The sequence below is a fragment of the Gobius niger genome (genome assembly GCF_951799975.1).
Source record: "Gobius niger genome assembly, chromosome: 19".
Taxonomy (NCBI): Eukaryota; Metazoa; Chordata; class Actinopteri; order Gobiiformes; family Gobiidae; genus Gobius; species Gobius niger.
In genome coordinates, this window is record NC_136870.1 from 20,710,563 (window position 1) to 20,733,837 (window position 23,275).

The 23,275-nt window shown below is 41.6% G+C and overlaps 1 protein-coding gene across 2 annotated transcripts in view; it reads left to right on the plus strand.

The window, feature by feature from the left end:
* The window catches only part of entpd1 (ectonucleoside triphosphate diphosphohydrolase 1), a 37,165-nt gene extending 14,867 nt beyond the window's left edge, over positions 1–22,298 (plus strand). Inside the window, exons 1-10 of one of the 2 annotated variants that reach the window (XM_079577209.1) lie at positions 3,636–3,845; positions 8,018–8,145; positions 11,016–11,133; positions 13,774–13,924; positions 14,801–14,960; positions 15,053–15,256; positions 17,157–17,414; positions 19,029–19,142; positions 20,830–20,967; positions 22,075–22,298. In XM_079577209.1, the coding sequence (XP_079433335.1) occupies positions 8,020–8,145; positions 11,016–11,133; positions 13,774–13,924; positions 14,801–14,960; positions 15,053–15,256; positions 17,157–17,414; positions 19,029–19,142; positions 20,830–20,967; positions 22,075–22,281 (1,476 nt within the window). In that variant the 5' untranslated portion in view covers positions 3,636–3,845; positions 8,018–8,019 and the 3' untranslated portion in view covers positions 22,282–22,298. Of the gene's footprint in view, positions 1–3,635; positions 3,846–8,017; positions 8,146–11,015; positions 11,134–13,773; positions 13,925–14,800; positions 14,961–15,052; positions 15,257–17,156; positions 17,415–19,028; positions 19,143–20,829; positions 20,968–22,074 lie in introns of those variants that run through there. The other variant, XM_079577208.1, reaches the window with a different exon arrangement.
* Positions 22,299–23,275: the final 977 nt, after the last annotated feature.

Consider the following 23,275-nt stretch of genomic DNA (forward strand, 5'->3'; position numbering starts at 1 on the left):
TGTGTCCTTGGGCAAGACACTGCTTCTTAGAGGTTGCCCAAGCAGCATCAAACATGCAAACCCAACTACAGTGGTCTCCAGTGTCTGCGTACACTGGTGTATGGATGAGAGTGTGAATGGGGGAGTTGTTCCTTGATGTAAAGTGCTCTTAGTAAAAGCTCTTTAGACTAAATCTTGATCAAAACTATACATGTAAAAGCGCTATACGTTGAGCCCATTTACGCCCTGGGGTCAACAAAAAGAAAAAGGCAGAGCAGCTTTGAGACAATATAGGCTGAACCACTGCAAACAAGCAACAACAGTAGTCGAGATCAATTAAAACTTTAATAATGTGTGACCTGCATGCCAGAATTTGTTGCTAAGCAGACTCAAGTAGATCATTTGCAACATAAGTCAATACTAGTATCAATCAAGAAAATGGTCGTGAATAAATGAAGCTTCCCTCTGATGGTGTATACGGTGGGTTGCATAAGTGTCGCTGCACAAATCTGGCCTTATGGCAGGGTGGCATTTTTTGAAAGAAAACCATAAGAAGTCCCGTTTTCTTACAGGCCTATGTAATCACCATGTGGCCTCCATGTGGCGTTCTGTGGACAGTTTCCCCCACCTGAGCTGTAGCTCTCTGCAGTTCATCCAGGGTCATCATAGGCTTCTTGGTAACAGCTGTGGTCAGTGCTGTCCGTGTCCGGTCAGTAAGTTGAGGAGGACGGCCGGGTCTTGGTAGGTTTGCAGTGATGCCATACTCTATCCATTCCTGGATGGTGTATTTAACTGTACTTTGAGAGATTTTTCAAAGCTTTGGAAATCTTTTTATAACCTAACCCAGCTTATACTTCTCAATAACTTTATCCCGGACCTGTCTGGCGTGTTCTTGGACTTCATGATGCTGTCTCCTCCCCAAAAGTCTCTTAACAGACCTCTGAGACCATCACAGAGCAGCTGTATTTGAATCGACATTAGATTACACACAGGTAGACTCTATTTAGTCATTGGGTCAACATGTGATCATTCAGAAATCTTCATTCAACTTCTGAAGGCAATTATTGGTTGCACTAAAAGGATAGGGGGCCCATACTATATCCAACCCACTGTAATTACAATTCATAGCATCTTAAAACCTAGGGGTATTTCCAATATATACAGTTTGTGGAGGATTGCAAATGTCTGAATACAGCCCTATGTAATAGACCTGCCGCAATTGCACGCTGTTAATGCATATGTTGGGTATTGCATGAGAAATGGAATACTGTATATATTTTAGTTTGTGTGTGATATTTCATTTTAATTGACAGTGCACTAGAATTTATTTGCATATTTGCGGCAAGAAAGTGTCTTGACAGGTTTGAGACATGCAAACGTTTTTTTTACACCAAAACAAGCACAGTGCAGTCACATTTATTTCGACCTTTCGATTCAAAGCATTAAAGTTTGGGATTGTTATTTGAGTATTTTGAGTTCTGTTTCATAAAATGCCTGTTTCAGCATTTCCTCCACAAACTCCTCACTACGGCATCATGAACCCTCCAGGCAGAAGAAAACAAACAACTAAACTACTCACTGTGAAAGGCCTTCAGACATTTACAGGCAGATCATGTTTGGGTCTGTTCTCTCACTAACACAGCGCCTCCCCAGGGGACCTCGTCTCTCGCTCTCTCCCTGTACTCCATTCACTACCTTCTTTCCTTTACTTCCCTTTTCCCCCACTGTCTCTCGCCTGCTCTCCCTCTCTTCTCCCTCAAACCCCCCCTCTGCTCCCTCCTTGCTCATTCTTTCTGTCCCCCATTCACTTCTCTCTTTCTCTTTCTCTCTACAATGTATCACCTGTCTCTGCCCCAGACCCTCTCCCCCCTCAGCAGTGTTCATTTATGTCGACATATAGTAAAATATTTCTCTGCAGAAGTTTCGTCAAAGCAATAAGTCGGCCAAATCAGGGTATACAGGCAGAAGCAAGTCAAATCTGATGCTTTTTAATGCCCAAATACTATATCTTAATGCCACAAACAAAGAAAGAAATCTGGGCATATTTCATTAAACATTTGCCAAACATTTCCTCAAACAGAGGAAAGAGAATTGGACCAAACTTGCAACTTTTGAGCCAAAATGTCCGACAAAACTGCTGTAACACTTTACAAGAACTACACCTTATTTAGCTGTAATAAATGAACAGTTCATTAGTTAAAGGGACTCTACGGAGAATGAAAATGTTAAGTATTTTCCTCCCACTACATGTTCCAGCCATGTCCTAATGTGTAGAATGAGCCCAGACCTATTCACCACAACTGCCTCTAAAATCCTGCATGTCACTCAAAAAGGTGTTACTTCGAGTCTGAAGTGCTGTCATGCACCAGCTTGAAGCAGTACTATGTAACTCTTCCCCCTAGAGGCCACAAGCGCAACTGTAAATACTGTTTAAAGTGACATTAGCCCGTTAGCTTTGCCCGTTAGCAAGTTAGCTTCTTCTTCGTGATTCCATTAGTGTGTATTGGTGGCTGCGGAGCGGTGGCAGTCAAGTTGCAAACATGGTTTTCTGGCCAGAGAAACCAGGGGGAGATGAAAGACCCTCCAATCATCCCATAAACACTTGTATTGCCCCCACAGGGACGACGAAAAGGATTTATTAAGGTTAACACGTTACTTAGTACTGCTTTAAAGGTGCACTATGTAACTTTTTAGGTGAAAAAAAAAAAGACTTGATATTTGCGTGCATTTGACCTTTTAGTGACTCGGTGGCGTTATGGGTGCAGCATGGCACCTTTGCTTTCCCTCAAAGTGGCCTTTATAATCAATTGTTTTTGGGTTGCTGGCCCGTTTCTGGTATGAACCCCTAAAAACTGGAGCATCATAGTGGCCACTGTGAGGGAAAGCAAAGGTGCCATGCTGCACTCATAACGCCACTGAGTCATTAAAAGGTCAAATGCGCACAAATATTAAGGTTTGTTTTTTCCACCTAAAAAGTTGCATAGTGCAGCTTTAATATAGAAGCTGCAGTTACGCATAAGACCTGAGGTGGCACTAGTGAGTGACCAACTTGCATCTAGTCTCTTACACTTAACTAATGAACTGTTCATGATGAATTATGTGTTAGCGCATAATCTATTTAAGCTAAACAAAGTGAACACTGAAAGTTAAAACATTTCAACTGGACATTTGTCATTCTCTTCTTCAAAGGGCCAAAGATGTAGAGTCCAGTCAGATGTTATACTGGATGTGGTGACATACTGTGGTGTTGCAGACAGCACAGGAAATACTTGCCAAACTGATTAAATTCCAACGAAGAGACACACATTTTACATGGAATTTTGCATGGAATTTTCACAAAAATGAGACTAAAACTGAAAAGAAATGACTAAATCTTGATCAAAACTATTAATATGTTGTCTAAATGATCTCAACCCCTCAGTCTGTACACCCCCCTCTGTTCCCCTTCCCATTCTCCCGGCGGTATAGGCAGGGGATCCCGATCCGTCACAGAGATGACATCACGGCTTCTCTCTCCCTCTGAAAAAACTCCGGCCCAAACAGGGGTAGTCCCCGCTCGGATCCCCTCCCACACCCAACCTCTCGACCCCTCTGCGCTCGGCCCCTTCTTTAAGAGCATGCACGCGCTGTTGCCCTGCGTCTCCATGGTGCCGAGGCGCACTGAGAGGAAATGCCAGCACTTTGGGAGCTCCAAACAACACCCGTTTTATCCCTCCTCATGTTATCGCCGTATCTTCCCCTCTTCTTCCTGCCTGATCATTTTTCCATTCACTCGCACCCTCCTCCCTTTCTCTCTCAACCCCAAAACCCACCCACTTTTCCCGTTCTCTCCCTCCTCTGTCAGTGTGTGTGCATTGCCAGCTGAGGTAAGTCACTATAGTCTTTCTTTCCTCCTCGTAATGCGTGCACACGTCTTTCGAGTGCAAATCTACTTGAACTTATCTCTTGCCGCGGCTGGACTTTGCATTGTGGCTACTGTGAGTTCAGCTTGTTCTCCCCTGGCCCTGTCATGTGAACTTTGCGGTTTGCAGGTTAGCCAGCCACTCTTGCTAATGATCAAACAGACTTGTGAGTGTATGATATTTGTTGTGGCTGTATGTGGCTACCTTGTGTTTACCTCGATTGTGCCGGTGCCATTTCCTTGCATGCACCACTGTCACACCCTCTTTTATGTCCCTGTCAATGGGACAATGGTGCAAGTTTGAATTGAATCCCAATGGTAAACAGTGGGAGATAAAGACAGGGTATGTTATGTTATGGAATAGCGTGGTGTAAATATTGTGCAATTTTAAAGGAACAGTACCTTGGTCTTAAACAAGGCTTACCGGCATGTATATTCAAAGCTCTACATTATAAATGCATACATATTTAAACATGTATGAACCTGCAAGTCACTATGCCTGAGTCTTTATATCCATGGTGCATTATAGCTGTGTTGTTATGTAGTCAGTATAAGGAACAGAGTGAACTTTTGAGTCGTTGAAAACTCCTGAATGATTGACAAAACATTTACGAGTCATAATTAAAATCAAGCTGAAATGCACGTTTGATGCCGAAGCCGGGTTGAACCTAAAGTTCTGCGTTGTTTTTGGAGCGTTATGTAGTATTGCAATGGAGCCAGTGCCTTGGTGGAGGTCTGCCTTTGCTGTGGTGTTTTTGTGTAGCACTTTTCTACTTTCCTACTCAATCTGGATTAAGTGTCTTGTCCAACTACACAACAACGGTATCCACAGGTGGGAGCTGGTACTGAGCCTTCAACTTCCGTGGCCAAACCGAGCAATGACAAAAATAAACCTATACAGTATAATCCTTTAAGAACCAACAGTATATACTACGCAGTTTAGGTTGCTTCCAGTACTTCCATTTCCACTATGTAAATAATTAAGCGGGTAAATAAGAAAAAGCAAAAAAAGTGCCACGCAAATCGGTATTCACATTCAACCATCATGGGGAGTGAATGAATTACGGCCCACTAAAGTGCTCTGAGAAGCCTGTCATGTTTCCTAAGTGCACCATATATCCAAGTCATTATTATGATTACTGCTCAGCAAGGTGTGTGGAGGCAACAAAAAAACAAGATGCTTAAGTGGAGAATTAAAAACGAGAGTGTAGAAAATGAATTTAACAGAATGGGCACAACATTAATGAAGCTATTTACAATATTTACCCAAAGCAAAATCTACACAATGTTGCAAATGAACTGAGGAAAACCAAGTTCACTCAAACAGTAAAGCAGTAATTACTTTTTATAGGAGTTGCCTCACAGGGCCATTAAAAACAATGAACCAAAACAAGGTAATGTCCACGCAAATGAAGCGTCAAGGCAAACATAATGTCCAGACGGAGATAATATCCAAATAAGTGTCAGCAACAGATGGAACCGAGCCAAGGGCATCCCCCGTCCTCAGACTGTTCTTTGGAAAAATCCAGTGGGGGAAAAGAGAAAGATCCACTCCCATGGACGGACAGGCAGATAGACCCAGGGCCGATGGGAGTCCCTCAGCCGACAGGGCCAAGGTGGAAGAACGTCCAGTCCTTGTTGGAGCTTCGGTTCTTGTACATCTACACAAAGAGGCAACTGAACACATAAAAAAGTGTCACAGAGCAACGCAAAATAGCATACTGTGATGTAATTGCAATGGCATTCAGCTATCTGCTTTTACAACATGCAAAGAAGCAATTCATTCTACTTGATACCAGTCGTACAATGCCTCTAAAGACATGTTATCCGGAAACGTTTAATCAAAACCATTATATACAGATTAGAAAAGGGACATTGAGAAGTTATCTGAGTTCACCAGCTCAGCCCGCAGATGTGATGATGTCAGAGTGTTTTAGTGTCTGACGCTCGTGGTCTGGGGGTGCCGCGGATTGTTGCTGTTTTGTAACCAAGGCCCTGCAGATGTATTTGTGTAATGTGTGACTGAACTAGTGCCAAAATTCCGAGAGGGTCTAATGTTTTTGTTTAACGAGCCAAATGATTCCAATTTAGGGATACACGTATGATTACATGGTGACCAGATGGATTGCCCTGTAAACGGTCCACCTGCTTGGCTGAGAGACATGTTTATATAAGCGGCTTAGACTTCCATAGATTACACTGTCATGGGAGCAGGCACAATTGAAGCATGACTCAGCATATGCAGGTCAATATAGTGATTAATAACATCCACATCCTGTATAACAAGGTATCATTTTAATCCCATTTATTCCGATGTTTTCATTAAAGGTGCGCTACACAATGGCTGTCTTTATTCTTCAGGGTTGTATATACAGGAATATTAGAAGTTATTGTAATCAAAGTGCTTGTAAGGAAGCAGTAGTAGCGGTAAATTAGCAGTGAATTGTGTATGTAAAATCTGTGTATGTGGCAGCTGTAGTAAAGAGAAGTTAAAAGTGATTGAAAAAGTGGGAAATCTTTAATCCTGGGAGCCTTGCATCTGAACCAATATATCCCTAAAGGGCCTATCTCACCAGAGAGAGTTGCAGTCACAACAGTCTCCTCAACGTCTGTGCATCACCAGTCTCGAGACTAGTTGGAGACGAGAGTCGCCGCTAGTCAAGTAGATGTCTCCGATACGTCCCCTGGCAATTAAGCAGTTCTCCAGGAAGTCTCTGTGAAGGTTGAACAGGTTTGATTTCAGTGTAGTCTCCACATGGTTGACGTCGCTGCAATGTCTCTCAGACCTGTTGGACACTAAGAAGACCTGAAAGAGTCGTATGGAGCCTCTTTGCGATCTCCTTGGTATCTGACAGGACATTGCATCGACGTCACTGAAACGTCTCAGAGGTTGCGGACATACAAATAGTATTCGTGACACAATTGCTTGAGACCGCATAGACAATGAGGAGACCACGCAGACACCACATAGTCTCTAACTAGTGTCAAGGCCAGTGAAATAGGCCCCATTACCTTTCGCACCAAGAACCACTTCATGAAACATTTGACCTTCCAAGGACCCACTTCATAAACCATTTGACTTTCCAAGGACCACTTCATCAAACATTTGACTTTCCAAGGACCACTTCATCAAACATTTGACCTTCCAAGAACCACTTTCATAAAATATCTGATCCTTTTCCAGGACTCCCTTGAAAAAGAGGTTTTTAATCTCAATGGGACTTTCCTGATTAAATAAAGGTTAAATAAAAAATCCTTCAAGTATGACCACCAGGCCTTGATTCAGGTCTCAAATCGTGTCTACCTTTGATGCAACGATACCTTATTTAGGCTTAACAAATTCTGAATAAAGCCGGGGTAGGCCCATTAGTCCGACGTTTCCTTTTTCAGAAAATGTCCCATTGAGTAGGGGTTGAAAAGTAAAATTAGGCTCAAGCAAGAGTCCACTGACCTTAAGGTTAGGGCCAATGGTTGTATATAGCTCTCTAATCCACAACACAACTAGGTTAGAGATGTTGGACTAATGGCACCTCTGCTCAATGGTAAATTTTCGGAATAATGAGACGACGGACCAATGGCATGGAAGAAACTCGATGGATGGATGGATGGATGGATGGATGGATGGTTGCCCATGTAAATTCCATGTAAATTCAATTATCTCCTATTAGAATTCATAAACTCAATTTGAGCATGAGTTCCGCGTGAAGAAACCCAAGCACAACCAATGGTACATATACCACAGTTTGAAAACCACTGCCTGAGCCTTATGTAAATGGTAGGATCAACAGTTAAAGTGGCCATCTAGAAGTGAAAGGTTTATGATTTGATCTCAGCTCCAGTTACATTTCACTCACCGTGCCTATGTAGGAAACAGACTGGACGCTGTATTTCCTTCAGTCAGCAACAGGTCAACTGTGGCTGCATGTAAAGCAAACCACCATTGAGAAACAGATAACCAAGCCGAGGAATTTTTATCATGTCTTGTCTTAGTCGGATTGCCTCGCTAACCTTGCTTGTTTGTGTTTCTGTCTCCCCGCTCTCCCCCGTCCTGTCTCCTGTCTCTACACGGTGACCCTTCCTCCCCCTCTCTTCCGGCCTGCTCCCGTCCCGCCCCCGCTCGGCTCGGACGGGTCACAGAGATGAAAGAGAGGAACCCCTGGCACACGCCGCTCACCATCCTCATCGCTGTCGTCGGCGTCATAGCTATCGTTGCCCTGGTGACCGTCGCCGTGCTGCAGAACAAGCCTCTCATCCCGAAGCATAAGGTACAGGGCATGAGGGCGTTACACAAGATGGAGGTTAATGTAAATGAAAGGAAGAGGCACATTGCAATTCGGAAGTCAAATTATGCCATTGCAAACAACTTTTGTCAGATATCATTGTCTTTTACACATAATTGTACGGAAAAAGTGTATGAATTTATGAAACCAAAACATCAAGGCCGTGCATAGAGCTATAGAGGGACCTGGGCTCAAACTTTAATAGGAGCACGTGCAGATAACCGGTTTGAACACAGGCTTATTTATTCATTGTGTGTAACAGGCATTATGTTCTTTGAAAGTTATTTGAAGTAGAGTCTAAGTTTTCCCAGAGAATTTCAAACCAAAAAAGATCAAATCCATTGGCTTTTTGAGCATGTTTCTGTTTTTATGAGACCGATTACCACAAAATAAAACACCATCGACCCAGTCAATCTCTTTAATAAACCCAAGGACATTGACATCCATGTTCTGGATCAGAAGCTTCTGTCAAAAGGACACAAAGAACACTCTTATCTCAACCTCTGACCCTCAGCACCGGTGTCCCTCAGGGGTGTGTCCTATCACCCTGGTTGTTCTCCCTCTTTACAAACACTCTCACATCTTGACACATCTCAGTATCCGTCCTCAAATACGCAGATGACACAACAATAACTGGACTCATCACCGACAATAATGAAATTCACTATTGTGCCCAAGCAGTCACTTGGTACCACACCAATAACCTTCAGCTAAACACATTAAAAAAAAGGAGCTCATAATAGTCTTCTCACGTTCACCCACACCCAAAACAGCTCTATCCTTTAGCTCTGAAGCCATTATGGACTTTTTCAAATTCCTTGGGACACACATCAATAACACATTCAAATGGAAGCAGCATGCACAGGAAACCTAAAAAAAAGCCAATAAAAGACTCTTTTTCCTGCGACAGCTCAAAAAGTTCAGAATCAGTTCAGTTTTACACAGCCATAATTGAAAGCATCCTCACATCATCAATAATAGTCTGGTAAGGAAACTTGGACAGTCATTCATGCACAAAACTCCAACATATAATCACCAAATCACAGACTCTGTATCAAAGCAGGCTCTGAAAACCGCAGACCACACACACCCTGCTCACCACCTGTTCACACTCAGACAGATTTAAAAACTTTTTTTTTTCCATTGCCATGCGGACACTGTACAAATCCCTAAAATAACCTGTATTTAAATCTGTTGTTTTGTAATTGACACAGGAGATGTGAGCATATGATGTGCTGTACCGGAAACAAATTCCACCAACTCTGTTATGTTTTAAAAATGTTAAAACTAAGTATTTCCATCATATTCCAGCCATGTCCTAATGTGTAGAATGAGCTCAGACCAGTTCATCCTGCACTGTCACTGAAAAAGTTGTTACTTCGGGTCCGAAGTGCCGTCATGCACAAGGTTTATATAGAGACTGCAGTTATGCATATGACCTGAGGTGGCAGTAGTGAGCATAAAATGACCAACTTGCATCTCTTGTCAGTGGGCGTTTCACGGTGGGTTTAATTCATTTTAAAGATCAGATTAATGGAAAGGGCTAAGGGAAGACTTTTCAGACACAATAGAATGTAAAGGGCTCTTGAAGTGGAGAGAAGTTTCTTGAGCCCCTTCTGTCCCAACTTCTGCATCTGCCCTGAAAATCATAATCACATCAACTCAAGGGCTCTACAACAAGAAGCTCCAAAAGGCTTTTAGCTGCACCATAACTTTTGGAAGCACCAATAAATTAGCTGTCAATCAATGAGCTAAGGTTAGGAAGGGAGGTCCTCATATAAGTCATATAACAAACACATTCATATTGTTCAAATTTCAAACACAAAAGACATTGTAGTGGACATCTCTTGCTTTGTCAAATAAAGACCAGGACGACTGTAAATGTTTTGAACTTCAAAGCCGGACCAGTTTGTGTGAAAGCCTCCTCCCTGCGGCATCTTAACTGTGGGAGTCTTCACTGCGCTCTGATGCCATTCCAAAGTCCACTGGCCAAATATGGAGCTGGGTTAAAACAACCTGAACCTGTTACTCTGTGTTCCCGCTCACTCCCATATAAGGGCCACCAGTGCACTGAAACAAATGTGTTAACATGTTTTTTTTTTCCTGCCCGGCCCCCAACCAACGCTATTAGCAGCTCCTCTGGGAAGCATCGGACTGTCAACGAATGGTGCCAAAAATAGAATAATTATATATGGAGCTATTCATAAGCCACACAACCATACATCTTTTTTTTTCCCTGATAAGCTGAGCATGCAATATAATACCCCAAAAGAGTGCCAAGTAAGGATTAGCGTTTACTTAATGACAAATGCAGTATTTTATTAACTACTGTAGGTATTTGATGGTGTCGAAATCTCATATTAGTAACGCTTAACATGACACAGCCTCATGTAGCAGCAAGTCTGGGAGCTGGTTGGATCATTGAATTTCTCTCATTGGGGGAAAAAAAGACCATGCTTACATTACAGTATAAATAAACACATGTAATGTTTTTCTTTTTTTTTTCCTGACCAGACTTAACGGACTTCAGAAACTCACAAAGCTCATATGAACCAAATGTTGCTCGTTTTGAATAAGCGTTTTCAGCCATTCAGCCCGTCAGCCTTTCTGAAGTGCATCACACGAACACATGCGTCACAGCCAATAAAAAAAACATGATTGGCTCGTTTCCATTTGGCCATGAGAGCTCAATCAATTGGCAATCAGGCTAATGCAAAAACAACTATTCAATCTATCCTTTTTTTTTCTTCATGGATACTTTTAATTTACTCCAATATGCCAAAGATTTACTTTTAACCAAGCCACATGTCAAACTATAATGGACGTTCGTTTCTAATGTGTCTCTCTCTCCTCAGTATGGGATTGTGCTGGACGCTGGCTCCTCTCACACTGCGCTGTACATTTACAAGTGGCCCGCGGAGAAGGACAACAACACGGGGAGGGTAGAGCAGACCCTCTCCTGCAAAGTCAAAGGTATCTGCTCTGTAAACACAAAGCTTTCAAATTGGGATAGTGTACCGTAGTGTAAGTTGGGAAGTTCGGCGTAGTGCCTTTTGTAAACCACTTAAAACGCACTTACACCATTAAAACGTTGGTCATGGTTACAAGCGGGTCCCAAAGCTGAGTTTGCAACTTCGTCTATAACCATTTGCAGTTGTAAATTTCCTTAAAGGAATAGGCCACCGTTTTTACATATTAAGATATGTTCTTAACTAACCTTAGTCGAGTTAATATATACCAGTCTGGTCTTTTGTCCGTGCGCTCTGTCACGCAAACGCAGCACATACGCAGCCTCTCCCACATGTCATATAGCTCCAAAAAAGCTCACGATAGAAGCTACCAAGCTCTTCCACGTGTTCCCTATTTAAATAATGTTAAGTGAAGTGTTTTCATGCGAAGTATATTTACACAGAAATGTAGCATGTCGATTTTATAAGCAGATAAAAAGGGGTACTATATTGTGAGGCGTAATGATACAGGAGCACAGCGTCCGCGCAGTAACTCCTAAAGACTTCCCCCGCTCACTTCCGTCAATAGAAGCTGTGTGACTTGTACAGAGCCTTTTACAACAAGCAGAAAATATATTTTCGTAAAGTGCTTGCGCATTCCTACCTCATGGTCGAGGTCCTGAGTCCTGTGTCGTCGTCCGGGGTGAGTTGGAAATCTGTGAAACATTACTACACTATATACTTTCTGCTTGTTATCACAGCCCGGCACGATGCACGTAAAAGGCATTGTTCACAAGTTATCGACGCCTCTTCAACTGTTCTCTGCTAGCTCTCTACAAGTCACGCAGCTTCTATTGACGGAAGTGAGTGGGGGGGAAGTCTTTAGGAGTTACTGCGCGGACGCTGTGCTCCTGTATCATTACGCCTCACAATATAGTTCCCCTTTTTATCTGCTGATAAAATCGACATGTTACATTTCTGCGTAAATATACTTCGCATGAAAACACTTCACGTAACTTATTTTAAATAGGGAACACATGGAAGAGCTTGGTAGCTTCTATCGTGAGCTTTTTTGGAGCTATGTGACATGTGGAAGAGGCTGCGTATGTGCTCCGTTTGCGTGACAGAGCGCACGGACAAAGACCATACGGATATATATTAACTCCACTAAGGTTAGGTAAGTACATATCTTAGTATAGAAAAACGGTGGCCTATACCTTTACTGGTCCAATAAACATCCAATGAATAATTAATCTATCATTCACACATATAATAAAAGGTACAAAAGTGGACATCATTATCACTATCCATTGATTTATAATGAATGGAAAACAAGTGCTCTACCAGATGTATCAAAATGGCTAAAGATCTATTACTTTTTTGTGTTGAAAACGACACTTCTGAAATGTGGATATGTAAATATCTCTGTCCTTGTTGTGTTATCAACCAACCTTGTAAAATGCTGTATCCGTATCTGAGTGACAGAAAAGCTGACACATATTGAACAATTGTTGCTAAATTAATATATTATAACTTTACATGTTTAGTATATTGTCATTTATATTTGTTGACCCATTATTACAGTTAAATAATAATTGCTTGTCTTCAAAGATTTTCTTTTGATGTTCTTTGCTTTTATTACTTGGATAAGGACTATTATTACTGTGCAATCTTATCATTAACCGCGGCTGCTCTCTGACTAATGGCTTTTCATGTTGACGAAGTCCAAAACATTCAGATAACTCTGTAAAAACAAAACTATTTATGTCCTTTCCTTCCATCTGGGTGGGACGGTTTAATCATGCTAGATGTCAAATAACAGAGTGGATAAAAGTCAGAGGTGTGACAGTTTTGTTTCAAGGCCTCACTTTCGGGAACATTCCACTTGTTTCATTTATTAAACTATGGGAGGGATTCTGGGGCTGGGTGCTGTTAAACAATACCAGTATGATATCGAAAAAGAAGGTTTAGTTTGTTAAGTAGTAGTTAAGTTTTGATGCTGTTGGTCATCCAAATTTAAAAGAAAAAAAAAAAGTGAAATGCAAGTTGGGAAATAAATAAAAAAAGTGTGGAAAATTGGGGAAAACAAGTGCAAAAATTGGGTTAAATTTGGGAAACATTTGAGGAATAAAAAAACAATAAGAGAAATAATGTCTAAAAAAAATTGAGAAGAAAATGAAAAAGTTGAGAAAAATCTGGAAAAACAAATGTGGAAAAAATTAAAAAGTTGGGAGAAGAATAAGAAAATGTAGGGAAAATTTGGGAAAAAATACATAACAAAAGTAGGGGGGAAATTTGTGGGCAAAAAATTGAATTTAGGGGATTTTAATTTATTTATTTTTATTTTTTTAACTTTATTAAACTTTTTTGTGGTTTAAGGAAGTTGGTTGTTTCTCTTCAAACAAAATTATACAAATGCAAAAGAAATTAGATGGTAGGAAAATAAATAAATGAACAGTATTCATCTTGTTTTATGGTTCTAAATGACACATAATTTAGTATAGGTATCGGAAAAAGTATCGGTCGGGTATCGGTATCGAAAGCCAAGTATCGTTAAAGTAAAATGCAACGGTACCCAGCCCCAATTCTGACTGTTCTCTTCACTGATCCTACGTGGATAAATGTAGAATTTCCTATGGTTATATGTGTCTTATGTGTTTGGCAGGTCCAGGAATCTCGAGTTATGCCTCCGCCCCGAAGCTGGCGGGGGAGTCTCTGGAGGCTTGTATGAAGGACGCCGAGGAGTTTGTCCCGAATGAGCGGCACGAGGAGACGCCCCTATACCTGGGAGCCACGGCTGGGATGAGACTGCTCAAGTACGATGCCTTGTACATACGCTTTGTCTTACAGTATACAGGGAAGTGCCAGAAACCAAAATTGCTATACGTACATCATAATGTAAGCTTACAAGGGTGAGGTTGGATAAATATATATATCTTATTTTATTGTATATCTGAAGTACACTTAAAGGAGCATTCTGCAACTTTTTATGTGGAAAAAAAAGTTGCTATTGATCTTGTAGTGACCCAGCGGCTGTATGAGTGGTCAGTCTCTCTACAACGCTCCAGGATCAATTGTTTAGTAGGTTTTCTTATTAGAGGGTCCATCAGCAGTGAAAACCTACCAAACAACTGTTCCTGGAACGTCCTAGAGACCACTGTGATGGAAAGTAAAGGCGCCATGCTGACCACTTATACTGCTGCTAGGTCACTACAATATTTTATTGAAAAACAAATCCACATTTAAAGTTGCATAATGCATCTTTAAATATACTACATTTGGTGAAAGCACATTGGTCAAACACACGGCTCTAAATGCACTAAAGACAATATTGCATTCCAAGTTATGTTTGTTCAGAACTAATCCTTAAAAATACAAACATTACAGCAAAACATTTACCCCATTTTACTGCACAAAAGCAAGACAACATTATGCAGTCCTTGCTCCCAATAGTAAACGCCACTTCATATTAACACTGGTACGACAGAATGCAATCGCATTTCCACCCGAGCCTTTTCCATCTGCCAAAACGTGATTAATTTCTATGTCAACTCTCGGCCCACTGCAATGCACACTATACCCCAGTCCTAATCCATTACGCACAGCGGTGGCACTTTGCATGTGAGGCTGCCATTGATTTGTGTTATGGATGCGAAAGGCTTAAATCTATTTGGTTTGTTTTGCCGCCGCAGTATGGAGGACAACGTGGCGTCCGATCAGGTTTTCCAGGCCGTGTCGGAGACCCTTCAGAAGAGCCCGTTCTCGTTCCAAGGAGCGCGAATCCTGAGCGGACAGGAGGAGGGGGCGTTTGGGTGGGTGACCGTCAACTACCTGGACGACCGGCTCTCACAGGTGGTTTTCAGCTCTAAAAGTCCCAGTGCCAAGTTGTTTCATGAACCTACACAAACGATTTATCTTTGTTGTATTTTTTGTCATTGTCATAGGGTTTGGAGACCACAGGAGCGCTGGATCTTGGCGGAGCGTCCACTCAGATCAGCTTTATCTCGGACAAATTTGACGGATCAGAATCACCTGATAACGCTGTCGCCTTCAGACTCTACGGAAACGACTACAACCTGTACACGCACAGCTTCCTCTGCTACGGGAAAGACCAGGTCCTCCGCTTGGCCCTCGCCCACCAGACACAGGTACACTATAGACCAATAGTTCTCTCGCTGTGGTTCTAATAAGTGGTACTCAAGGGTCATCTGCAATTTTAGACTTTTGCTTTAATAATGCATTTAAGTTTGTTAAGTTTACTGGTTTACACCCAGTTTTGGCATGATTTAGTGCAATTTAGATCTTTTATAGACCCCGTCCTGATATGATCTTAATCTTCACCTGGTGCTACTTGTCAAATACTCTTTGAAGTGTTACTGGGAGGGAAAAGTTTAGGAACAACTCCTATAGTCTATGGTGAGATGCCTACTTCAAATGAAGCCACATACTGTACATAATTCCTGTTCACTCAAACGCCATTAATTAGTATTAATGTCAGCGCTGGACACATGGACTAGCCTAGAGCCATATAGGCTGCTAAACATGCCTTGTAGTGAAGCCAAATTGAATATTAAAATGTAAATGTCTATTAACTTAAAAGAGGAAAACACACATATTTAGCACCTCATGACATCAGCAGGTGGGCTGGACAGGCTGAAAAAAAACCAGACCGGGACCTTTGGTTCAAACTGGCCCTCTATAAAAATCAGTCATACCATAAAGTCTGATTTATGTTCTTTCCAGTGGAGAGGGTCAGGATCTCACAAACTCGTGGTTTTGAGCCCGTGCTCTACCTATGGGGCTAAACGAGCCGAGCATTGCTCTGCCGCCACACGTAGATACTCCTGTGAACCGCCCCACGCTCATGTTTTCAGGGAAAACGTAGTGGGAAACGCAGTCAATAAAAATTGCATACGTTGTTTTTTTTTGTATGACAGCAAGACCCGGGCCGGCCCAAATATGGGCATCGCCCCACCGAGAAATGCCTGCTACGCCAGATGGCCAGTCCAGCCCGGGTGGAACGGAGCGTTTAGAGCTCTATTACTGCAAAACATAATCTAGAACTAAGTAAATATTTTGTAATGTCTATAATGTCTATGATTTGAGTAATTCATTTCTGTCCATAGTGCAAGTTTTTTTACACTTAAATTAAAGAAAAAAATCGACAATGATCATATTTCAAGTTATTGAGATGGTTTTTTTAATCAAATTTTGACGGTGATAAGATATTTTTTTGCTTAATTCAAGTGTAAAAAATGCTCTATGGACAAGTTTCGTAGCTACTTACTGTATATCAAGAGCTAGTTTACATTTCTTTCTTTCAATGTGAGGAGTCAGACAGAAGGATTTCTAAAACATGCATGAATGAAACAAAGCACAACTTAGGGAATGGTTCAGTTATTTTAATAAAAGAAAAACTTTCCACTTGTCTGGTTTCCTTCACGTGCTTTTACCTTACCTCATGCCGCGTTTGTTGTCTTTCATTTATCTCCTCTTTGATCCGCCGTCCAAGTCATCTCAGTCGGAACTCTGACTTCATTTCCAAAACAAAATCTGTCCCTCTCGTGTGCTAATCCTAACCATCCTCCCCAAAACAAAACTTCAAACTGTTCGCTGTCGACTTTCAGAACTTGGCAGTGTTATGGAGAGGTTAATCAACTTGGGTGCAGACAGGCACTTCTTAAATAGTGGAAATGCAGCTATAAAGTTAAATCTCATTATCACCCTCCTCCTGTGCATATAATCCAATCAGAACCTGACTCCTCTGGGCTTTATGTGCATCTGGCGCCAAGATGTCAGTCAGCGGCGCACCCTGAACGTCTTATAAGAGAGATGCCTTGATTCAGTAACCCGCCAGCAGCTCTGTTTCACATTCAAATGGAGAGTGATAGTTTTATAGAAAGAAGGAAGAAAATGATTGGTAACCGCAAAGCCCCCTTCTTGGCTCAAACACAAAAAAATCAGCACCAAATCTACCTCCACTGTTTGCAAAGTATCCAAGCATTTCCTCTAGTTTCTCTCTATTAAATGTCTTTTTCTTTCTCCTAGTCAGGTCCAGGATCGATAGCGGACCCGTGCTTCCACAGCGGCTACAGCGAGCCAAAGAACTACTCGATTTTGTACGACAGCCCGTGTGTGCCCAGCAAAAAGCCCAGCGGCGCCCCCGCCACCTTCACCCACACTGGCAAAGGCAGCTTCCAGCAGTGCCAGGAGGTGGTCAAAAACGTGTTTAACTTTTCCCAATGCACGTTCAACCAGTGCTCCTTCAACGGGATCTTCCAACCCACTCTGCAAGGGCCTTTTGGGGTGAGTATGGCGTATTCTGCTGGAATTTCCTCAGGGTTTTTATAGTAAAATATTATGAAATTACATATACAGGTGGTGGAAACAATGAGAGATAATAATCCACTCAAAGTTTTGTGTTACCTCAAAAGGAAGTATTATATTCCCCTTGTAGAATTGGTTGAGATTAAGTACACAGGTGTGGGAAATGATGAGATCCAGTAACCTTTTTGTGTCACATCAAAAGAAACAATTATATTCCCTTTCCAAATGTCGCGTGTATGCCATTTTGAATGATTGCAGGGACAATTTTTAGGCATTTTATCCTTGAATTTCTCAGGATTTCCTCAGCAGAATTGGTTGAGATTAAGGACACTGATAGGGCACACTTATCCAGTATCAGTTTTGTGTCACCTCAAAAGAGATTTGTTATATTCCCATTCCAAATTACCAAAAGAACATTACATGCCAACCTGTGTGATGATACAACCAGTGTTGGAAGAAGTATTCAATATCCTTATTTAAAGGGACGATACGGAGTTCAAAAATGTTAAAATTAAGTATTTTCCAGCCATGTCCTAATGTGTAGAATGAGCTCAGACCTGTTCACCACAACTGCCTCAAAAAGTTGTTACTACGGGTCCGAATTGCCGTCATGCACGAGCTTAATATAGAAGCTGCAGTTACACGTATGAAATGAGTTGGAAGTAGTGAGTATAAAATGACCAACTTGCAATTATCTGATAAAATTTCTACTGAAGTAAAAGTATAAAAGTATGCATTGTAAAATGTACTTTATTAATAAAAAGTAAAATATTTAAGAGTTTAATGTGCTGGATTTTTTTCAATCATTTGAATCAAACCAGGTGTAAACGAGAAAACCACTAACTCAGATAAAAAACAGGAACTACACCAGATCTAAGCCAAGTCTAAGCGAGTAAACCTTTAACTCCGGTCAAAAACAGGAACTAAACCAGGTCTAAACCCAGACTAAACTAGTTCTAAACCGGGTCTAAAGGAGTAAACCACTAAAACCAGTCTAAACTGGGACTAAACCAGTTCATCGTAGATGAAAATGAAATACTTTTACTTTTAACAAAATTTAAAAATGTAGTGGTGTAGAGAGTACAGTTACAGGCTCTAAAATGTTGTGAAGTAAAAGTAAAAAGTATTCATCACAAAACTGACTTAAAGGGACAACATGGAGTTTAAAGGGACTGTACAGAGTTTAAAAATGTTCAAATGACATGTTCCAGCCATGTCCTCTGTGTAGAATGAGCCCAGACCTGTTCACCACAACTTAATATAGAAGCTGCAGTTACATGTATGACGGTTTTTGAGTGTCATATTTTTTCTCATGTAATACAGCCCTATTTGATCATCTCTCGTCTCTTATCCTCTAAGTTTCCCAACACTCTTCTGCAACATGTTACTTTTTGACCTATTGCAAAGCCCTATCGTGAGATGTATGGCTAATAATATATAACAGGAAAGGACGGTCTTCTCATGATAAAAGACCAGCCCACACTTTCTTACCCTCACTTATCTCCCGAGACTCATAGAAACCGGAGTGTGCTGCTAAAATGCCTTGTTAGTCGCTGGCCTTTTCCTTGACTCCTCTCTGCTCTCTCCCTGTAGGCCTTCTCCGCGTACTACTTTGTCATGAACTTCCTGAACCTCACCGATACCTCTGTCCCGCTGGAGAGTGTGAAGGAGGCCCTGTCCCGCTACTGCGCTACGCCCTGGGAAACGGTGAGGCAGAGGCTGGGTCGTACACTTGAATTATTCATAATGATTTCCCGACTGCTGTGGAAAAGTTTAAAAGAAGACAAAACAGAAAAATATGCAAAAAAAAATCAACATTATGATTGTGTAATGATGCCATATTTTCTCATCTACTGTGTGTCTTTATGTTTATTACAGACAATTTTGTATTATTGTTTACAGTTTATGGAGAAAAATAAAATGATAGGCTTACAATGTCACAAGCTTTATGCAAAAATGTATATCACGATTTGCTTTGCCAGAATCAATCACACTTTTCTAACAATTAATGCACACGTAGCATCTATACACTGCCTTTAAGAGGTAACAACAGGAGTTGCCTCACAGGGCTGCACCGAACATTAAGGCAAAAAAACAGAACAGTAAATAAGACAATGTAAAGTTCAGGCAGTGGTATCGAGGCAAACATAACGTCCAAATAAGCATCTGCAGCAGGTGGTGATGAGCCATGTGGGTGTCCACCGTCCTTAGACTCTCCAGCACCGCGAGGAAAAACTCACAAAAAGAGAAACCTCGGGGAGACCCATAGAAGGAGAGATCCACTCCCATGGACGGGCAGGCTATAGAGACCCAGGGCTGATGGGAGTCCCTCAGGAGACAGGCCAAGATCACTGAACGTCCAGTCCTTGTTGGAGCTTCCGTTCTTTCTGTACAATCCCTGTAGGCGGGATTCCTCCATTCGAACGGGCTCCGCCGTTTCACCTAGACAGGCACTCCCCCAAGGAGGAGTATGTTCATTACTATCTTGTAATGCAACGAACATACTTCAGATAAAAAGATATATCGTATCATAATAAGACAAAGTCTGCAGTAAGAAGAACTAGAGCAGGGGTGTCGGAGTCATAAATCATCATAAATAACAACGGCTTCCACTTATGTTGCTTCATCAGACACTTTCTCAAAGTGCTACACTCGATGGCAGTAAGTTACTATTGTAGCCACAGCCGCCCTGGAGCAGACTGACCATTTACCACGTGGCTATAAAATGCTGTTTATCTCCTGATCTATGTCGGCGTCCTCTGCTGGACACGGGTGGAATTCTTTACTTTTTTAAATATAAGCTGCCCCTAGTGGCTGGAGTGAGCAGTGAACTGGTTATTTCCATAACTCCGCACAGGAATGGGCTGGAGACTTACTTTTGTTTGACATACTCAGGAATTCATGTTCCTCAAAGGGCCACATTAAATCATCAAGAGGGCCTTGACTTTGACTCATGTGAACTAGAGGATAGCGCTCAGTGTACTGTACTTCCCACAGCAGTGTTTCTCCTAAGGCTGTGGGTTAGAGCTTCACCTAACGGACCAGATCATGAGCTAATTCGAAGAGGTACGTTTTGAGCCTCGTCTTAAATGTAGAGACTGTGCCTGCTTCTTTTACGTGAGCTCTGCACTCAAACAATGTTCACACGGAGCCATCGATTTGTTAGCATGTTGTTGGCTAGATATGGTTGCTTTAGTCTTTGTTCACTATTAAGTCCCTCCATTGACAATGAAGGGCGCTCTTTTCCATGTACACATTATTTGAGACAGTAAAAGGTGAAAGGTCAATGCCGTGGTGCCCAAAAGCGGATAATCATATGTATTATTCTTGCACAGTCTTTGATTCTTGCAGTGTTCAGTGCATTGATGTTTCTCTGTGCTTCATTCTATCACAGATAAAGCAGCAGCATCCTGGCATTAAACTGAAGTACTTGTCCGAGTACTGTTTCTCGGGCACGTACATCATCACGCTGCTCACCGAAGGATACAACTTCACCTCAGAGACCTTCTCCGACATCAAGTTTATTAAAAAGGTCAGTAGGACGCACCCACTCCCTTCCTGTCCCTCCTCAGCAGGTCACTTCCTCTGCACTGCGCGGCCCCGGGAGCTATAATACACATTTCAGCAAGGTGGAGAGTGGACGAAGGTGAGGTGATGATGGCACTGTTTTCCCAAATTCTGACAAGAAAAAGCACACACCTAACATTCACATCAGGAGGTGCAAATACAGCAATGTTGACAAATTTGTCTCTCAAATGTTGATTGTGGTTGTTTTTCCCACAGAAAACGTTACATTCATCCATCAATAACCTTGGCTTTCAAAGGCCAAAATTGCATTAAAATGAAATAACTTTTTTTTCTTACTGAGAATACTTTGCCCTAGGCCTCCATCTAGTGGACATGAGACACATTGCAGCTCCCCACTCCACAAAACAGGCATCAGAAGATACAGTAACCCCCACCTTCACCGAACACATTTTCTCAAGTCCGACTTTACCCTAATCGAAAAAGTTTCTTGACCGGGACTTACAGCCTATAGGCATTGTCCCTTTTTTTGTCATATTTTTGACGCTTTTTTTATGCTTTTTTGTCAGGTTTTTGTCGCTCTTTCATCACTATTTTGTAACTTTTTTGTTGCGTTTTCATCCTTGTTTCCGTCTTGTTTTTGTTGCCATTTTGACGCTCTTTTCATGAAGCTATTAGATTTGGGTAAAGCCGAACTGGAGAAAATGTGCTTGATTAAGGCGGAGTTAAGAGATTGAACTAGAAACATCACACAAATGGTCAAAGAACCTGAGAATTTTTTTCATGTTTTTTTTTTTTTTGCTAAATTGTGTCTAATGTGTCATATGCACTTTAAAGGGACTAAATGGAGTATGAAAATGTCAAAATTATGTATTTTCCTACCCCTACATGTTCCAACAATGTCCTAATGTGTAGAATGAGCCCAGACCTGTTCACCACAACTGCCTCTAAAACCCTGCACTGACACAGAAAGGTGTTAATTCGGGTCCGAAGTGCCGTCATGCACGAGCTTAATATAGAAGCTGCAGTTACGCGTAAGGCCTGAGGTGGCAGTAGTGAGTATAAAATCCTCCTCACCTGTGCCTCTGTTCTCTCTGTTCTCCCCTGTCCTCAGATCAAAGGCAGCGACGCCGGCTGGACTCTGGGCTACATGTTGAACCTGACGAACATGATCCCGGCCGAGGCCCAGGACACGCCCCTCCTGCCTCACGCCGGCTACGTCTCCGTCGTCACCGTCATCGCGCTGGTCCTCTTCCTCCTCTTCATCCTCAGCCTGCGCCCGCTGTGGCCGCGCTGCTCCCAGAAACCTCAGATCGTATAAAAGCACTGCTGTAAAAATGGGACAAGTTAAGCCCCGAGTTAAAACATCCAGGAAACTGAACGTATAAAATCAATCATAGGCTTTGAAAAGATGCACTGATTATCTTTCAACACTTCAGGACAAGAGGTGCAAAGACTCCTTATATTATTCGGAAAAAATGTCTATACTCTTATTATCTTATGATGTACTTTCCTGGATGTTTTAAATCATGGATAACCTGTGAAAACCTACAGCGTCTCCTTCCTGCATGTGAGAGGAGTGTATGGACTTAAGACATTCCTCAAAAAAAAAGAAAAGAAAAAAGTGCGAAAGTTGCGTTTTATTTTCCAGACTCCAGAATTTCAAGGTCAGTGTGCAGCTGCAGGACCGAACCCAGGGACTTTTATTTTGAAGGACGCCTTTATTCCTCCTGGTCTCATGAAGGACGTTTTGTGTGGGTGAGAGCGTGGATGTAAATATTGCGTGTACCCAAACCTCTGCATGTATGTGTCTCATGAAATACTGTATAATGTGAATAAATAAAGACATCCAAGTTTATATAAAACACTGGACTGGTCGTTTATTCAAAGAAGAGAGACGCAGTAAATAATAGTTGTTTTAATACCTTTATTCTTTGTCTATACAGCCGACTTACAATCGCTTTTCCAAGTATTTCTATATAAACAAAGATTTATCTTTACACATTGTACATGATACTAGGCAAATCTAACATATCTTATTATACAGTTTACACTAATGTACATTCAACATTATTTGTTGACCCTTTAAATCCTGGCAAAGTGCAAACTTAAGCATGAAATAAGATAGAAAGTAAAGATACACGTGACAAGTGCGCCATCTAGTGGAGACTCTAGAGTACAGGCACTGTTAGTAAGTTTTTGAAACTACTTATTAGAGTAGTTTTATCATTCAGTACTTTTTACTTCTACTTACAGGTGGAACTCGGAAAATTAGAATGAAGAATGAAAATTCAAAAGTTCATTTATTTCTGTAA